This window comes from Pongo abelii, chromosome X, assembly GCF_028885655.2.
Source record: "Pongo abelii isolate AG06213 chromosome X, NHGRI_mPonAbe1-v2.0_pri, whole genome shotgun sequence".
NCBI lineage: Eukaryota > Metazoa > Chordata > Mammalia > Primates > Hominidae > Pongo > Pongo abelii.
Window position 1 is genome coordinate 139,003,967 of NC_072008.2, and position 18,424 is coordinate 139,022,390.

General features: G+C 38.3%; 1 protein-coding gene across 1 annotated transcript in view; it reads right to left on the reverse strand.

The window, feature by feature from the left end:
- Positions 1-359: 359 nt before the first annotated feature.
- Positions 360-18,424, reverse strand: part of USP26 (ubiquitin specific peptidase 26) — a 74,002-nt gene continuing 55,937 nt past the window's right edge. The window contains exon 6 of the mRNA XM_054545083.1: positions 360-5,490. Within this exon, the coding sequence (XP_054401058.1) occupies positions 2,667-5,414 (2,748 nt within the window). The 5' untranslated portion in view covers positions 5,415-5,490 and the 3' untranslated portion in view covers positions 360-2,666. The remainder of the gene's footprint in view (positions 5,491-18,424) is intronic.

The window sequence follows — 18,424 nt, forward strand, 5'->3', positions numbered from 1 at the left end:
CCAACATTGCTGACTTTGAAGATGGAGGAATGAAGCCATGAGTCCAGGAATGCAGGCAGCTTCCAGAAGCTGGAAAAGGCAAAGAAACAGATTGTGTCTTCAGAGCATCTAAGATTGCAGCCCCACTGACACCTTCATTTTAGCCAAGTGATAATCATCTTGGACTCTTAATCTCCAGGACCGTAAGATTTAAAAAACTATGTTGTTATAAGCTATTAAATTTGTAGTAATATGTTACAGAAGCAATAGGAAATGAACACACTGAAAGTCAAACTTTTATTTCCATGGATTACTTGAAAACTTGACCCATAAATTAAGAGAACAAATTTATATACATAATAGTCACTGAGTCACTTAAGAACTTTTAATCTTTTATTTGAAAACATACCATGTAGATACTATACAAGCATTCATAGTGCATTCAGAATTTCTTCTCACAGAGCAACAATGGATTGCAGCCACGATCCTCCCTGTCATGGATACCCCTACCATCTTCTTCACATTTCATTTTGCCCTGCATTTGGAAGTGCTACATGCTGAAGAGCAGCGTGTCCAGGATGTAAACTCTGTACTAAAATATCAAGTTATTAGCATCTTCACACTCCTTTCAAAACAAAACAACTTTCCTTCCCTCTTACCAAAATCCTGTTCTGATATCTATGTAACTGGGCTCAACATAAACTACTCTAGAGGCCAAAAAACTGAAATTTAGAAACCAAACTGTCACTCTCCTCTAAATGCAACTCCAGTCTTATTCTTCAGCTGCTGAAGTACTACAGAAGTTGAACAATCACTCCTTGTGTCTGTAAAACCTTCTTCCCTAAGAGTGATCAATTCAATCTATGATATTCCCTCCTATATACCTTAGCAATCTTCAGGTCTCATAAGACCTCCTTCTAGGTAAACTGTGTTCTGAATACAATCTCCAAGCTTTGGAATCTGGTTTTCCTCTTATAGGGTATTACCTACTAATAACTTCCCCACACCACTAATATCCAACTCACCTATTTTAAAGGATCCTAGGCTTAAGAGCATCAATAAGCACTTGGATTAATACAACTATACTGAAGCCATACCCCATATACAAGGGGGCACATTCCTATTGGTAAAGGTGTGACTGAAAATTCAATCCTATGTTATGTGAGAAAACCTCTTAGTACAAGTCATTTGTTCACAGCAAAGGCACAAAGTACAACAGATTCACTGCCTCAAAGGCAGGAAAAGGTTATGATACAGCGGTGGCACATGCTTGATGGCAAAATTATTAAATCCCCTGGATTTTGATGAAATATGACCACCCTAGGATGCATGCATCTTTCCCCAGAAGCAGAACATCTTCATATGGAGTTTCTGATGTTGTATCAAATAAGTAACAAGTAATACTTTCAAATTCTACAAGTCCACTTTAAAGCATATATTGCTTACTCATTGAAGAAACAAGATCACCACACTATAAGGTACAGAGATGTTAAAAAAAAAAAAAAATCTGGAATTAGTCATGTAATGTTGAATGCAGAGGATTATTCAAGGTTTTGCAGATAAAGTCCAGGTAAACAAAGTTCCTCTGAGGCAATGAAAGTGCCCCTCTAAGAAGACTAACATAGCAAGGTGGGCTCAGACCACCAAGGGCCAAGAGCTTGCTAGCAGACACACAGGAAATGTGGGCCAATTTCTTAAAAGCAAATCAATCTGGAGATTTGACTTGGCGTTTAGCCTCATCTATATATGCCCAAGAGGATTCAAAAGTTATCAGCCTCATTTTTCATTGCCAGGATCCCAGCAACTATTTTTTTCCACCAAATTGCAGAGTATGATTAGAAGTGATTTTTGTGAGTTTGGCTTTTAATAAGTTCACAAAGGCAAGGCATACATTAATATGAAAAACACAAAAATGTAATCAAAACCTTTTACAAAATAAGCAATTTAAATATACAACCAAGGTAGTGTATGTAGTAGAGTAGTGGTTCTCAACCTGTATCGAGCATCACAGTCTCCATCAGATTGCTATCCCTTACCCCAAGTTTCTGAATCAGTAGGTCTATAGTGGAACCCAAGATTTTGCATTTCACCATGCTCCTGGTGCTGCTAGTTTAAGGAGCATACTTTTTAAACCACTGCATTAGAACATGGAAAGAGGCAGGAAGATTGCTTGAGGCCAGGAGTTCAAGTCCAGCCTGGGCAGCATAGTGAGACCCTGTCTCTACAAAAAGCAAAAAAAAAAAAAAAAAAAAAAAAATAGCTAGGCCTGGTCGCACACACTTATAGTCCCATCTCAAGCAAGAAGAGAAGTCCCTCTCTTTTCAGGAGGCTGAGAGAGAATCGCTTGATGCCAGGAGTTTGAGGCTGCAGTAAGTTATTATTGAAGGACTGCACTCTAGCCAGGATGACAGAGCGAGACCCTGACTATATTAAAATGAAGAAGAACACGGAAAACACAATTTCAGTCTTGTAGGAGAGAAGGATGCTCATCAGCCAGAGCTATGGGATTGAGGTGTCTGTGTCAGGGTTAGAATGGAGATATCCCCATTAAATGTTTCTGTTTGACCTTTGGTCCTAGACTAATTGCATTTTCATCTCTGGATAAAGTTTAGAGTTTTCCTTCCATAGAGGAAGTGGTATCGAGTGAGACAGTCAAGCAGATCTGTACAAAGAGGAGTACGTTCTTCTTATTTCTTCAGAAGGGTCTCCTCTACCTCCTTGCTATTAAGCTGGGCATTCTCTTCTCTTTTCAACATCTCTTCAAAGATCTCATTATGCACGTAAAAGAAGATGTACCCAGTGCAACGCCTATCCTCCTGCATCTGGGCCTCCTGGATACCTAACACCTGCATATCATTGTAAGTGAACCAGATCTGTTTCTCAAAGTCATAGGCATCACAGATATAATGGCCTGACTTTAGAGTCTTCCCAAGATGGCTGACAACACTAATGAGCCGGTAGGTATGATCTCCCTTATCATCATTTCTTTTTGTTTCCTTGGCTTTAGATTTTATCTTATCTAAAATGTCTTTGTTTCTTGGGTTCTTATTGGAACCCAATGCAAGTAGGAAATTCCTGTTAGACTTCTGGAGATTTAATTTTGTAGGTCTTAGGAGATTCTTTGTGTGCCCCTGGGCACCTGGCTTTGGAAAGCTTCGAGGCAGTGCCTGCTGAGGGGCTTGTTCACAGATTCTCATACCGTCACACTGCTGAGTCTGTTCAGACACTTTTTGGAATCTTTCTGGAATTCTGATATTTTTATCTTCATACAAATCTTTAGTAGGATTGATAATCCTATCAAAAGCTACAAACTTACTGGTTTTCACATATTTCTTTCGTTTTGGATTTTCGGGCACTGTTTGAAAGTGAACTTCTGCGAGACGTGTGCCTGGGCTGCTGGCAGGTTTACCTCCAGCTTTGTGGAACTGACAAAGTGAGGTATCTTCCAGATATGCCATTAAGTGAGCTAATGGTTCTTTTTCAATGAATGCTCGATCTCCTGAGTATACAGATTCTGGCTCATTTGGTTTAGAATTTTTTCCAAGGTACTTTTGCTGCTGTCTTCTGCTTGTCCCTTTAAAGACTGCCTGGCCTTTTTTTAGTTCAGACTCCTTATCTGATCCAATGTGTGAAGCCAGGATATCTTTGGATTCCTTTGTTGAAGGCCATGATATGCTGATGCTTCCAGAAGTCATCTTTCGAATAACTTTTAATAATTGGAAATCTGTAATTTCTCCATCCTCACTCAAGGGAAGAGGTGGTCTGGTGCCTTCATTGCAATGAGAAGACACCTTTAAATATTTGGAAATGATGACTTCCTGGTCATCCTTCTTTAATGCACAAAACTCATTCAAGCTATAGCGTTTGAGGTGAACAATAAGGATTCTAGGTAGCCTACTGAATGAGTGCACTCCAACAGAAGTCTTGTGCTTACATTTTGCACATGTATACTCAAGCTCTTCTGCTCCAAAAAAAAGATCAAAAGTAGACTGAATAGATGAAGGATGTGCTTTTATTCTTTGGGGAAGGTTGATGGAGAGGTAATTATTCAGTTCTGTCTTGAGAATAACCTGACCACAAGCTTTACAAGCAATGGAGTGCAACAACTCTAACTCAAAATTAGTAATGACAGGGCAAGAAAACCCATTGGTGTCAGGATCATCAGCAAAAACCTGTTTAGGAAAATTATCTTCCCCAAATTCACTTTTAGGCTTCCAAATTGTGTTGAGTTTTTCCATGTTATCTTTCAGCTGATCTAAACAGTGAGCTAAAAACTCATGAGCATCGTTCTGTGCATTGCCATGGAATATCTCTGCAACTGCTGAAATGGCCTTTTTAAGATTCAAGAGTAACATCTCCTTGATTTCTATATTATAGGTATCTTTAAAAAAAAGTAGCCACGCCAAGCACATGGTAAGAGCATTAAGGGGAATTTTACCCCATGGGAAACTCTGATTAAGTAAATCATCAGCAAACGATGGGATTGAAAGTAGAGACTGTAACACTGCATTCATATAACAGGTGTTTCCCAAATTGGGGAGGCCGTGGCATATTTTCTCTGGAAATAATTCAAAAAATAGTTTTAATTTATCCCACTTTGTGTAACCATCACTATACCCTGGTTGTAACAGAAATGCCAAAACCATTTTCTCAGTGAGAGCTTGGAGAAGTCCAATGTCATCTAGGTAAGGATTTCCAGTAGCGTTCATGATGCATGAAGATTCACATTCCAATTTCTTATTCTCTTCTAACTCTTTTAACTTCAATCGTTTCTCTCTATTATAGCTTACACACCTCGAACGATCTGCCTTGGATTTCTTGTATTCTACAGAATTATTTTCTTTCAAGAATTCCTCATTCATCTCTGAGCTAGATGAGAGCATTCTTTTCCTCTTCTCGTGCTGATTTTCTGATAACTCTCCGCAAGTAAGTGTTGATGATTTTGATGTAAGCAAAGGCATCCTCTGAAGGACACCTGTCCCACTTCCTTTTGCTATCTCAAAAGATTTGCTACTTGATTTCTCATCAACTTTGTGGAATGAAGTTTTGTTGATTTCCTTCTGTGTTGTTGTGCTAGAAAAGACACTCCCACCCTTACCAGGTCTCACAGGTGGCTGAACCTCGTTTTGATGAACTCTGTCCAAGAATATCTTCAATTGTTCAGCATCTGTGGAGGACAATCCTTCAATAAACAAGACATTATTATTTTGTAAAGTTAAATGCAGGTAATTTTGGTTTCCTCTATAGGATCTAAGGACTACATTTTGAATATTATCACTTAGCTGAAAAGTGTTATATTTTCCACTTTTGAAATACAGCACCAGTCTATCTTTCTTCTCTCCTTCCACTGCTTCAATGAATGCTTCTTTTGACTTAGACATCCCAGTCTTGCAGTTCCCTATTTGGACAAAACCACGTAGGAATAGGGCAGCCATGTTTTCTTTACAAATAAAATATACGTATCTCCGATTACTGATAATCTTGAAGTTCCAATCTGTTTTGCAAGTTCAGCTGTGAAGACAACACCAAAGAAATAGTTCATTAGTTCTCTACACAGAATGATCCTATTTCTAGTATTGGTTTTATACTAGAGTCTAGTTCAGGTTCTAGATATCCAGCTCTTCAGTAATGAGACCAATGCCTTTTGAGAGCCTTCCATGGCTGCATGAAGGCAGAGTCTTGATTCCCAAGACAAGAACACTATGGGAAAAATCAGGAAACATTCTTTAAACTATTACAGAAATGCTTTGCTTCAACAAAACTCAAACTCTACACTCATACACTACATGCAGTTTCCACCAAAATACTGGACTCCATTCTGATTAATTTCCCAACTTCAATTGATATCATGAAACACCTGGAAGACTTTCAGTACATAACTGAAAGTATACTCAATAGAGTCTCAAGTGCATGCATACAATATGCTAATCTTCCTGTCACAGAATGACCCCATGGGGCAACTACAATAAGTGAATGAGAAAGTGAAGGCACTATGTGGCCCTCAACTCAGTAACAGATGAATTGTTCCTTGATGTCTAGAGGATCTCATACATGGGCCACTCGAAGTAAATCAGTCTACCTCCCTCCAAATCTAGCTATGTTCCTATATTTCACTTGGCACTGGGGAACATCATTGCATTCTACTTGCTCATTCAACAAAAGTTTAAGAATAACAACTTCTTACCCATTAGATATAGGCTAGTGAGACTCCTGCAGGCAACTCTGGCTATAAGGCCCACTTAACCAGAGCTAGCTCCCTGTATTCAAAACCAGTGAGGAAGAATTAGATGTACTTAATCACTGAAAATCAGAATCTCTGAACAACTCTGGAGCCAATGTGAATTACTGAATAAGTTAGCAGACAGCACTACAAATGTTTGCATCAGAAAGTATACATCCAAGAATTAGTTGGAAGCTGTTTCCTCCTCAGTAGTTAAATATTCTTCCTGAATCTTCTCTATGCTATTAACTTGCTTAAGCAAACCCCATCTTTATGAATAATACTGAAGGAAACTTCTGCTCAGTCCCTGTTCAAATTATCAAAATCTTAAAATTGGTGAAACATAAATTAATGAGATTTTTGTTTTATGAAGTATTTCATCTATCAACCTATGTTCAGCGAAGTAGAGATGGCATCCATCCATATACGAAAGTGCATATGCATCCAAGTAAGAGAATGGTTATATTTTTCATGGTAGAAATGGGGCCATAAAAACATTCAAGCATAGCACAAATTTAAGTTCTCTGGATTATTTCTATTTCACTGTGCTACTATAGATGCTAAGTAAGGATTTAAACTATTTTCTCTCCACAGAAAAAGCAGTCTTAATTGTTCCTTTTTATTTCAACAACTTGAGAGAACCTGCAACCATAGAACCACTTGCAGCATATTTTAAAATTTTGCACCCAGCTCATCTGTATTTATCAAAAATTATTATCTTCTTTCTATTGGTAGATGAAATAATCTAAGACCCTCTTGACATTTCTTCTCTCTGCCCTCAAAAATACAGTTAAGAGACATTCCTTTCTCACAGTCCATCCTGACTACATTTCATTCCAGATGAAAGGAGGCTTATTTGAGCCCACTGAGCATGGAAAGTAAAGGTTAACAACCATCTTGCTGATGTACAAGTTGAGTGGTCTAACCACTGCCGACATCTCAAGCTTAAATCCTGTTCTTCATTCTGCCTTGATTGCTTGCTTTGAGAGTATTTTAAACTAAAATGTATTGTTTCTCCAAGACTCCACTGAAGAGCACTATGTGACTATTCCATACAGCCTAAAATAAACTTCAGCATTCCTCCTCCCTTCTCACCCCCACACCAGATTCAAAACGTATAGATGACAGCTGTGTTCAAAAGTTATGAAAGCCAACATGCATTTCTCTCATTTTACCTACAAACTCAATCCATTCAATTTGATTGATCAACTACTAGTGCAACACTTCAGACTCAAAGGATAGCCAGCCACTCACAAAACTATACCACTTCTGTCAGATTTGGAGGCATGACCTATGGTGCCAAGCAGCTGGTTGTCCAGTTAAAAAAAAAACCCTAATAGAAATGTCTGCTCCATTATTAATTTACTAATTCACTCTACATTGATCTTCGTGGTCACTGAGACAGTTGCTGAGCATCTACTTTATGCTGCCTGCATATTATGATTTGTTGAGTATCTGCTCAATGTTGGGTATTGCAGCCGGTGCTCTCAGGGACACAATGGATGTGAGGATTCACTGTACCTAAATGATTTAGACTCTAAACATCACTGTGTAATCGTCACAATAAAAGACGGGACTCCTGTAATTTAATGAAGGTTTGTGTTGCTTTTGGAGTATTTACCTTCTGTATCCTCCATTTATATCTCACACCACTCAGGCTTTCATTATTTCAAGAGGTAGAAGAACTTGAAGACAAATCTGTATACACCTTTCAAATCTGAATTTGCACTTCTCAATCCCAAAGTGTACATTACAAAAGAGTAATAAAAATAAGAAAACGAGACAAAAATTATTTTCTTTCAAGTATTTTGGTGAAATGGATGATGCTTTAAGAAGAGAACCATTTGTTTTGAAAAGTTTAGAGGGAGCTATGGCCTGGAGGCAGATTAATAAACTCTAGAAGGGTCGTTAGGCTCAATGACTATGAGAAACTAACATTTCTAGGTCAGTTCTCCTCTGCTGACATGAGTACAAACTGTCATCAATTATATAAAATTGAGTATGTGTTTATCTTACTGAATAGGTTAAGGTCAAGATATATGGCAGTGTGGTACAGGTGGTACGTGTTTTAATTATAATTTTTTCACAACTTCATGAAAACATGTGAAGAGAACAAAGATATACTGAGAAATCCTGCTAAGTTACCTAAGCAAATCTCATGGAATGCAAATGAAGTACCCATGAGGTGGTGTGCCAACCCATGAATGCAGTAAGTGGAAAGACAAAGCCAGGTAATGATTATATGAGTTTCTAACCATTTCTGGGTATCTCCAATAATCCCAAGCAAGAGTTTTGAAAAGCAAAACAACTTCAACTCACATTTATTTTAAACTACACTTAGCTTAGTGATCTTGGATAAGCCAATTCCTCTATTAGGGCCCATTAAACAAATCGGGAAATGATCATAAAACTCTCTTTGAGGACTCCATTCTGTGAAACTATACTTCTAAGTACAAAATACTTACACTGGATTTCCCAAGACAGGCCAAATAAAAGATACCTTCTCCAACAGTTAGATGGTATGCACTAAATCTGGACTTGCACACCAGGGGCACAATACAAAAAAATATGGGAGGATGGGTAGGGAAGGGATATTCTAAGTTTGGCAATTGAGAATAGAAGATATTCAAAAGCCAGAAAGCATCCATTCATTCATTAAATAAATATGTATGGAGTACTAGAAAGCATTACATTAAGCTCTAGGTATAGAAGAATGAAAAAAAACCACAAAATCCATGCTCTCGAAAAATTTTAATTCTAGCAGGGGGATAGAAAATATAGTACATACACACAAAATACGGAGAACACCAGATGGTGGCAACTGCTAAAGAAAACAAAGTTAGAGGAGGCTAGGTGCAGTGGCTCATGCCTGTAATCCCAGAATTTGGGGAGGCTGAGGCAGATGGATCACCTCAGGTCAGGAGTTTGAGACCAGCCTGGCCAACATGGTGAAACCCTGTCTCTACTAAAAATACAAAAATTAGCCAGGCATAGTGGCATGTGTCTGTTTATATCCAGCTACTCGGGAGGCTGAGGCAGGAGAATTACTTGAACCTGAGAAGCAGAGGTTGCAGTGCGCCGAGATCATGCCACTGCACTCTAGCCTGGGCAACAGAGCGAAACTCTGTCTCAAAAAAAAAAAAAAAAAAAAAAAAACCAACCAACCAACCAACCAAACAAAAACCCAAAGTTAGAGGAACTGAATTTGTCAGTGGTGATGGGGATGTGCTGCCTTATATAGGGGGTTCTGGGAAGGCCTAACACGTGATGACAATATGCAGCAGGGTGTTGAAGAAAGTGAACAAATACCTAAATGTAGGGTGCCCCAGGCAGGAGGAAGAGTAAATGAAAAGGCCCTCAGGTGGGAATGGACTTGGCATGTTGGAAACAGAAAGCAGGCCAGTGTGACTGGAGCATGGTAAAAGATTTGAAGAGAAAGAAGTTGTGGAAGTTTTGTAAAAGAGCGGGAGACTAAATGGACTAGTAACCTTGCTGAGCAGCACCAAGGGCTGACTTAGGCTAGTAGTCATATATTTACAGCAAGACCAATCTGCATATTTTTTCTCCAGCCACGTTTAGCTGTCTAGTTGCCACGGTTCAGGTGTGTAATAGGCAGAGCCTTGAATTTAACTTGCTTGAAATTTTGCCATTCATAAGTAACCAAGTAAGAGCAAAATGGGAGCTGAAGGTGTAGAGAAAAAAATGATTATAAGTACGGACCCAGAAAGGGTGGAATGGAACAATGAACAGAAACACATGAAAAGGCCTAAATATCACAAAATACTACGGAGTAGGGGAGAAGCATCAGGGGAGTAGGTGTCCAGCTCTCATTTCAGCAGCTATAATTCCATCCCCTGATTCTAAGCAGCTGTCAACTGCTTGCAGACTTTCTTCTCCTATTCTCCTCCCACCTTCCTTTCTGTTCTTCTATTCATTCTCATCCCGGCTCCAAAGCTGGAAGTAACTAATGGAAATGGAAGTGGAGAGTTGAATGTTAGGGGCATGTAGACTGGGTTAGAGACAGACATGATCAGATGCAGGGAGTCGGGGACAGCAGGCAGAAGGGGAAAGGAAATCCTCCCCTCCCTTTTTTTTACCCTCCAAAGTTTGGGTTAAAGGTCAACACATCAAGAGACACACTGCCTCTAGAGCATTAGCAATTAAATCCTGTTATTATGTTTGGTCCCAGCTTCAGTGTGCATGGCTTTTCAAAATGATTGGATCAGGGCAGCCTTTCTTTTTCTTTCTCTAGTTTAAAGGTGTATTTCTGTACTCAACAAACGTCCGAGTCATTGTGTTGCAGAGAAATGCCATTATTTTGTCTCTTGACATACACTGCACATAAATCTCTCCATAGGAGGCCCTGACCAAAATGGGAAGAATTCTCTAGACTAGCAAATTGTTCCCATGAACTATTCAAGTTTGAACCCTTTCTGAGGGACAGATTTGGCAGAGCATTTTTTTCACTCTTTTAAAATTATGCTAGTGCTATTAATACAACATAGTTGATTAGGAAAACAGAATGCAAAGATTATTTTCCAAAATTTAAATATGAATTCATTAAGAAAGAGTGCTCTTTCATGAGAAAGCATGTATTTGTTACACTGAAATAATGATAAATGAGGTTTTCTTGAAATTAATCCTTCTTCTCCTGTTGGAATCTTCCTAGTATTTTGCAGCCCTTTCTGCTAACTATTGCAATTCATTTGTTTATTCACTTACTAACCAAAATATGTTGATACCTAGTCAACTATGGACATTAACTATGGTCCATATCCAAACATGAAGCAGTAAAATATTCCTGACCTCAGGTTTTAAGATAAATACAAACAATGGCCGTGCAAGGGAAATATCTTAATTTAAAAAGTAAAATTCAGTTAGTGTTACCTAAAAGTCCATGTATTTTCTGCTATCTTAGCTTTTTGTAGCATTTCCTCTCTGCCTGGAATTCCCTAATAATTCCCTTACTTTTGTCTTAGTTCTATCCTTCTTAATTTTTAAAGACCCAGTTCAAGTCACACTTTATTTCGATGATTCCCAGGTTTGAGTTTTCCTGCCTCAGAATTCACCAATCATTCACTTTTTGTAAGACTGTTACTTTGCCTGTGATACCCTGCAATGCTGCTCCATATTACCCGACCACAAAGTTAATAGCTATCAGAGGATGAATTTATTTTCAGTGCATGTGTGCAGCCAAATTTTCCTTTGCCGAGAGAAACCATAAAGTTGGACAAGTAGGACTCCTTTAAGGGTTAGGACCAAAGAATATTAACTTTCCTGAGGAAAACAGCATCTAAAGTTTTAAAATAAGGGCTGATGGGTCAGGAAAAGATGAAATTAATGGGCTAGAACTGTTATGGGAACATCAAGCTGACTATGACATGAAGGCAAGGTTAAATAAGACAGGAGACTAAACAGATGTACACCTCAATCTATCAAATTTTAAATGCATACACACTTTAATGAAGCAATTATTCTATTAAGTTTGTGTCCTACATAGTTGAAAACTATAAATCTTTCTAACAATCAGTATCTTTGATCATTTTTAAAGGACCTATAAAATGAGACTTTTCTTCTTGTCTCATGACACTGGCAAAGATGCAAAACTGAGTAACAAGAACTATAATACATTGCACAAGAATTACCATACATGTGAAGAATATAGTTATCAAAGATTATTTAAAGAAGGCTGGGCATGGTGGCTCATGCCTGTGATCCCAGCACTTTGGGAGACCGAGGTGGGAGGATCTCTTGAGCTCAGGAGTTCAAGACTACAGTGAGCTGTGATAGTGCCAGCCTGGCAATAGAGCAATACCATGTCTCTTACAAAAAAAAATTATTTAAAGTAAGGAAATTCATTAATAGAGAACACTGTGGCATTTCCCTGATTCCCATGTCCAAGTCAAGTAGGAGAAGGGGTACTAAAATTGGAAAATCACTTACAAAAGATTTCAGACTGCATCTTACACCCTGGCTGGATACTCACTGAGAAGCCAAAATCTGTAAGCTACACTGATAATAGAGTGTGAGAGTCATGGGAAAATCTGACATCTTTACTCTGGAGTTAGAGGGGCAAAAACACTGGTGCCTGACTGAAACTGGTGAAGTCATGATACTGAAAGAATCCCACATGACATGGCAAAAGGAGGCAAAAGTGAAAGCAAGTTCTACTCCCTCTATTTGGAGAAGAAATGGTACAAGATTCTATGTACTAAGTGGGAGATAACTGGATTACAAGAAAATCATCCAAAGGAATTATTTGCTGGAAAAACATGATCCTGCAAGAAAGAGGCTCTTTTGGACACACTGCAGGAGAGCAGAAAATAAGGGGGAAATCACAAAAGATTAGCTGGAGACCTCAGCTTATCAAAGAATGGTACTAAGTGTTGGTCCCAAGGGGAAGAGTTTCCAAAGAATTTGGTAATGCCTACCATGACAGAACCAGCTTGTAGAGCCTATTATGACAGAAAACATTGGGGAGTTAAAACCACAAACACACATGGTGCTAAATAAAAATGTTTTGTCCATATTTTCTTCATCTATGGAGACTAATTTAGCCAAAATCCCACCCGCCTCCTTTATTATTATTATTTTTTTCCTGTCTCATCTGGATGGAGAATCAACTTGCATTTCTTAGGCTTTTTCTCTCATTTCCTTTCTTTCCCTTGTCTTTTCCAAATGAGACATCCAAATCTTACAGACCTTTCAGGCAAATATGCACAATAATGGATCAGCACGTAAAGAGTAGAAACAAGAGGTAAAGCAATTCTGTCCCAAAGTAGAGGAGAATCACAGCAGAACAGAAATCATCAATGATTCCAGCTTTAAAGTACCAGTTGAGGCTGGGTGCGGTGGCTCACGCCTGTAATCCCAGCACTTTGGGAGGCCAAGGCAGGTGGATCACTTGAGCCCAAGAGTTTGAGACCAGCCTGAGCAACATGGTAAGACCCTGTCTCTACAAAAAATACAAAAATGTGGGCTGAGACAGGAGGATTGCTTGAACCCAGGAGGTGGAGGCTACAGTGAGCTGTGATCATGTCATTGCACTCCAGCCTGGGTGACAGAGCAAGACCCTCTAAAAAAAAAAAATATATATATATATATATATATATATATACACATACATATACATATACACATATATATATACACATATATACATATACATATACACATATATATACACATATATATACATATATACACACACATATATATATATAAAGTACCAGTTGAAGAAGCTCATTTTTTTAAGATTTTTTTTTTAAGTTCTGGGATACATGTGCTGAATGTGCAGGTTTGTTACATAGGTATACATGTGCCATGGTCGTTTGCTACACCTATGAACCCATCATCTAGGTTTTAAGCTCCATATACATTAGGTATTTCTCCTAATGCTCTTCCTCCCCTTTCCCCCACCCACCAGCAGGCCCTGGTGTGTGATGTTCCTCTCCCTGTGTCCATGTGTTCAGCTCATTGTTCAGCTCCCACTTATGAGTGAGAACATGCGGTGTTTGGTTTTCTGTTCCTGTGTTAGTTTGCTGAGGATGATGGTTTCCAGCTTCATCCATGTCCCTGCAAAGGACATGAACTCATTCTTTTTTATGGCTGCATGGTGTTCCATGGTTGTATATGTGCCATATTTTCTTTATTCATTCAGTAATTGAAGGGCATTTGGGTTGGTTCCAAGTCTTTGCTATTGTAAATATTGCTGCAATAAACACACATGTGCATGTGCCTTTATAGTAGAATGATTTATTATTCTTTGGGTCTATACCCAGTAATGAGATTGCCGGGTCAAATGGTATTTCTGGTTCTAGATCCTTGAGGAATTGCCACACTGTCTTCCACAATGGTTGAACTAGTTCACACTCCCAATAACAGTGTAAAAGCATTCCTATTTCTCTGCATCCTTGCCAGCATCTGTTGTTTCCAGACTTTTTAATGATCACCGTTCTAACTGGTGTAAGATGGTATCTCATTGTGGTTTTGATTTGCATTTCTCTAATGACCAGTGATGATGAGCTTTTATTCATACGTTTGTTGGCCACATAAATGTCTTCTTTTGAGGAGTGTCTGTTTATATCCTTCACCCACTTTTTGATGGGGTTGTTTTTTTTCTTGTAAATTTGTTTAAGTTCTTTGTAGATTCTGGATATTAGACCTTTGTCAGATGGATAGATTGCAAAAAATTTCTCCCATTCTGTAGGTTGGCTGTTCACTCTGAGGATAAATTCTTTTGCTGAGCAGAAGCACTTTAGCTTAATTAGATCGCATTTGTCAATTTTGGCTTTTGTTGCAATTGCTTTTGGTGTTTTAGTCACGAAGTCTTCGCCCATACCTATGTCCTGAATGGTATTGCCTAGGTTTTCTTCTAGGATTTTTATAGTTTTAGGTTTTACATTTAAGTCTTTAATCCATCTTGAGTTAATTTTTGTTTAAGATGTAAGGAGAGGCTCCAGTTTCTGTTTTCTGCATATGGCTAGCCAGTTTTCCTAACACCATTTGTTAAATAGGGAATCCTTTCCACATTGTTTGTTTTTGTCAGGTTTGGTGAAGATCAGATGGTTGTAGATGTGTGCTGTTATTTCTGAAGCCTCTGTTTTGTTCCATTGGTCTATGTATCTGTTTTGGTACCAGTACCATGCTGTTTTGGTTACTGTAGCCTTGTAGTATAGTTTGAACTCAGGTAGCATGATGCCTCCAGCATTGTTCTTTTTGCTTAGGATTGTCTTAGCTATATGGGCTCTTTTTTGATTCCATATGAAGTTTAAGGAAGTTTTTTCTAGTTATGTGAAAAAGCAAATGGTAGCTTGATGGGAATAGCATTGAATCTATAAATTACTTTGGGCAGTATGGTCATGTTCATACTGATTCTTCCTATCCATGAACATGGAATTTTTTTTCCATTTGTTTGTGTCTTCTCTGATTTCCTTGAGCAGTGGTTTGTAGTTCTCCTTGAAGAGGTCCTTCATGTCCTTGTAAGTTGTGTTCCTAGGTATTTTCTTTGTGGCAATTGTGAATGGGAGTTTACTCATGATTTGGCTCTCTGCTTGTCTATTATTGGTGTATAGGAATGCTTGTGATTTTAGCACATTCATTTTGTGTCCTAAGAATTTGCTGAAGTTGTTTATTAGCTTAAGGAGATTTGGGGCTGAGAAAATGGGGTTTTCTAAATATACAATCATTTCTGCAAACAGAGACAATTTGAATTCTTCTCTTCCTATTTGAATACCCTTTATTTCTTTCTCTTGCCTGATTGCTCTGGCCAGAACTTCCAATACTATGTTGAATAGGAGTGGTGAGAGAGGGCATCCTTGTCTTCTGCCGGTTTTCAAAGGGAATGCTTCCAGCTTTTGCCCATTCAGTATGATATTGGCTATGGGTTTGTCAATAAATAGCTCTTATTATTTTGAGATATGTTGCATCAATACCTAGTTTATTGAGAGATTTTAGCATGAAGGGGTGTTGAATTTTATTGAAGGCCTTTTCTGCATCCATTGAGATAACCGTGTGGTTTTTGTCATTGGTTCTGTTTATGTGATGGATTAAGTTTATTGATTTGCATATGTTTAACCAGTCTTGCATCCCAGGGACGAAGCTGGCTTGATTGTGGTAGATAAGCTTTTTGATGAGCTGCTAGATTCAGTTTGCCAGTATTTTGTTGAGGATTTTTACATTGATGTTCATCAGTGATACTGTCCTGAAATTTTCTTTTTTGTTGTCTCTGCCAGGTTTTGGAATCAGGATGATGCTGGCCTCATAAAATGAGTTACGGAGTAGTCCCTCTTTTTCTATTGTTTGGAATAGTTTCAGAAGGAATGATACCAGCTCCTCTTTGTACCTCTGGTAGAACTTGGCTGTGAATCCATGTGGTCCTGGGCTGTTATTGGTTGGTAGGCTTCTAATTACTGCCTCAATTTCAGAACTTGTTTTTGGTCTATTCAGGGATTTCACTTCTTCCTGGTTTAGTCTTGGGAGAGTGTATGTGTCCAGGAATGTATCCATTTCTTCTAGATTTTCTAGTTTATTTGTGTAGAGGTGTTTATAGTATTCTCTGATGGTAGTTTGTATTTCTGTGGGGTCAGTGGTGACAGCCCCTTTATCATTTTTATTGCGTCTACTTGATTATTCTCTCTTTTCTTCTTTATTAGTCTGACTATTGGTCTATCTATTTTTGTTAATCTTTTCAAAAAACCAGCTCCTGGACTCAATGGTTTTTTTAACGGTTTTTCATGTCTCTATCTCTTTCAGTTCTTCTCTAATCTTAGTTATTTCTTGTCTTCTGCTAGCTTTTGAATTTGTTTGCTTTTCCTTCTCTAGTTCTTTTAATTGTGATGTTAGGGTGTCAATTTTAGATCTTTCCTGCTTTCTGATGTGGGCATTTTGTGCTATAAATTTCCCTCTAAACACTGCTTTAGCTGTGTCCCAGAGATTCTGTTACATTGTCTCTTTTTTCTCCTCCGTTTCAAAGGACTTCGTTATTTCTGTCTTAAATGTGTTATTTACTCAGTAGTCATTCAGGAGCAGGTTGTTCAGTTTCCATGTAGTTGTGTGGTTTTGAGTGAGTTTCTTAATCCTGAGTTCTAATTTGATTGCACTGTGGACTGAGAGGCTGTTTGTTTGATTTCTGTTATTTTGCACTTGCTGAGGAGTGTTTTACTTCCAATTATGTGGTCAAATTTAGAATATGTGCTTTGTGGTGCTGAGAGAATATGTGCTTTGTGGTGCTGAGAGGAATGTATATTCTGTTGATTTGGGGTGGAGAGTTCTGTAGATACCTATTAGGTCTGCTTGGTCCAGAGCTGAGTTCAAGTCCTAAATATCCTTGTTAATTTTCTGTTTCATTGATCTGTCTAATATTGACAGTGGTGTGTTAAAGTCTCCCACTATTATTGTGTGGGAGTATATGTGTCTTTGTAGGTCTCTAAGAACTTTTTTTATGAATCTGGGTGCTCCTGTATTGGGTGCATATACATTTAGGATAGTTAGTTCTTCTTGCTGCATTTGATCCCTTTACCATTATGTAATGCCCTTCTTTGCCTTTTTTGATCTTTGTTGGTTTAAAGTCTGTTTTATCAGAGACTAAGATTGCAACCCCTGCTTTTTTTTTTTGCTTTCCATTTGCTTGGTAAATATTCCTCCATCTCTTTATTTCGAGCCTATGTGTGTCTTTGTATGTGAGATGTGTCTCTTGAATACAGCACACTGAACGATCTTGACTCTTTATACAATTTGCCAGTCTGTGTCTTTTAATTGGAGCATTTAGCCCATTTACATTTAAGGTTAATATTGTTATGTTTGAATTTGATCCTATTATCATGATGCTAGCTGGTTATTTTGCACATTAGTTGATGCAGTTTCTTCATAGTATCATTAGTCTTTATATTTTGGTGTGTTTTTGCAGTGGCTGGTACCGGTTTTTCCTTCCATATTTAGTGCTTCCTTCAGGAGCTCTTGTAATGCAGGCCTGGTGGTGATAAAATCCCTCAGCATTTGCTTGTCTGGAAAGGATTTTATTTCTCCTTCACTGGTGAACCTTAGTTTGGCTGGATATGAAATTCTGGGTTGAAAGTTCTTTTGTTTAAGAATGTTGAATATTAGCCCCCACTCTTTTCTGGCTTGTAGGGTTTCTGTAGAAAGATTTGCTGTTAGTCTGATGGGGTTCCCTTTGTAGATGACTGACCTTTCTCTCTGGCTGCTCTTAACACTTTTTCCTTCATTTCAACCTTGGAGAATCTGATGATTATGTGTCTTGGGGTTGCTCTTCTTGAAGAGTATCTTAGTGGTATTCTCTGTATTTCCTGAATTTGAATGTTGGCCTGTCTTGCTAGGTTGGGGAAGTTCTCCACAATAATATCCTGAAGTGTGTTTTCCGACTTGGTTCCATTCTCCCTGTCACTTTCAGGTACCCCAATCAAACCATAGGTTTGGTCTTTTCACATAGTCCTATATTTCTTGGAAGCTTTGTTTGTTCCTTTTCATTCTTTTTTCTCTAAACTTGTCTTCATACATTATTTCAGTAAGGTGACCTTCATTCTCTGATATCCTTTCTTCTGCTTGATTGATTTGGCTATTGATACTTGTTTATGCTTCACGAAGTTCTTCTGCTGTGTTTTTTAGCTCCATCAGGTAATTTATGTTCTTCTCTAAACTAGTTATTCTAGTTAGCAGTTCTTGTAACTTTTTATCAAGGTTCTTCGCTTCCTTGCATTGGTTTAAAAC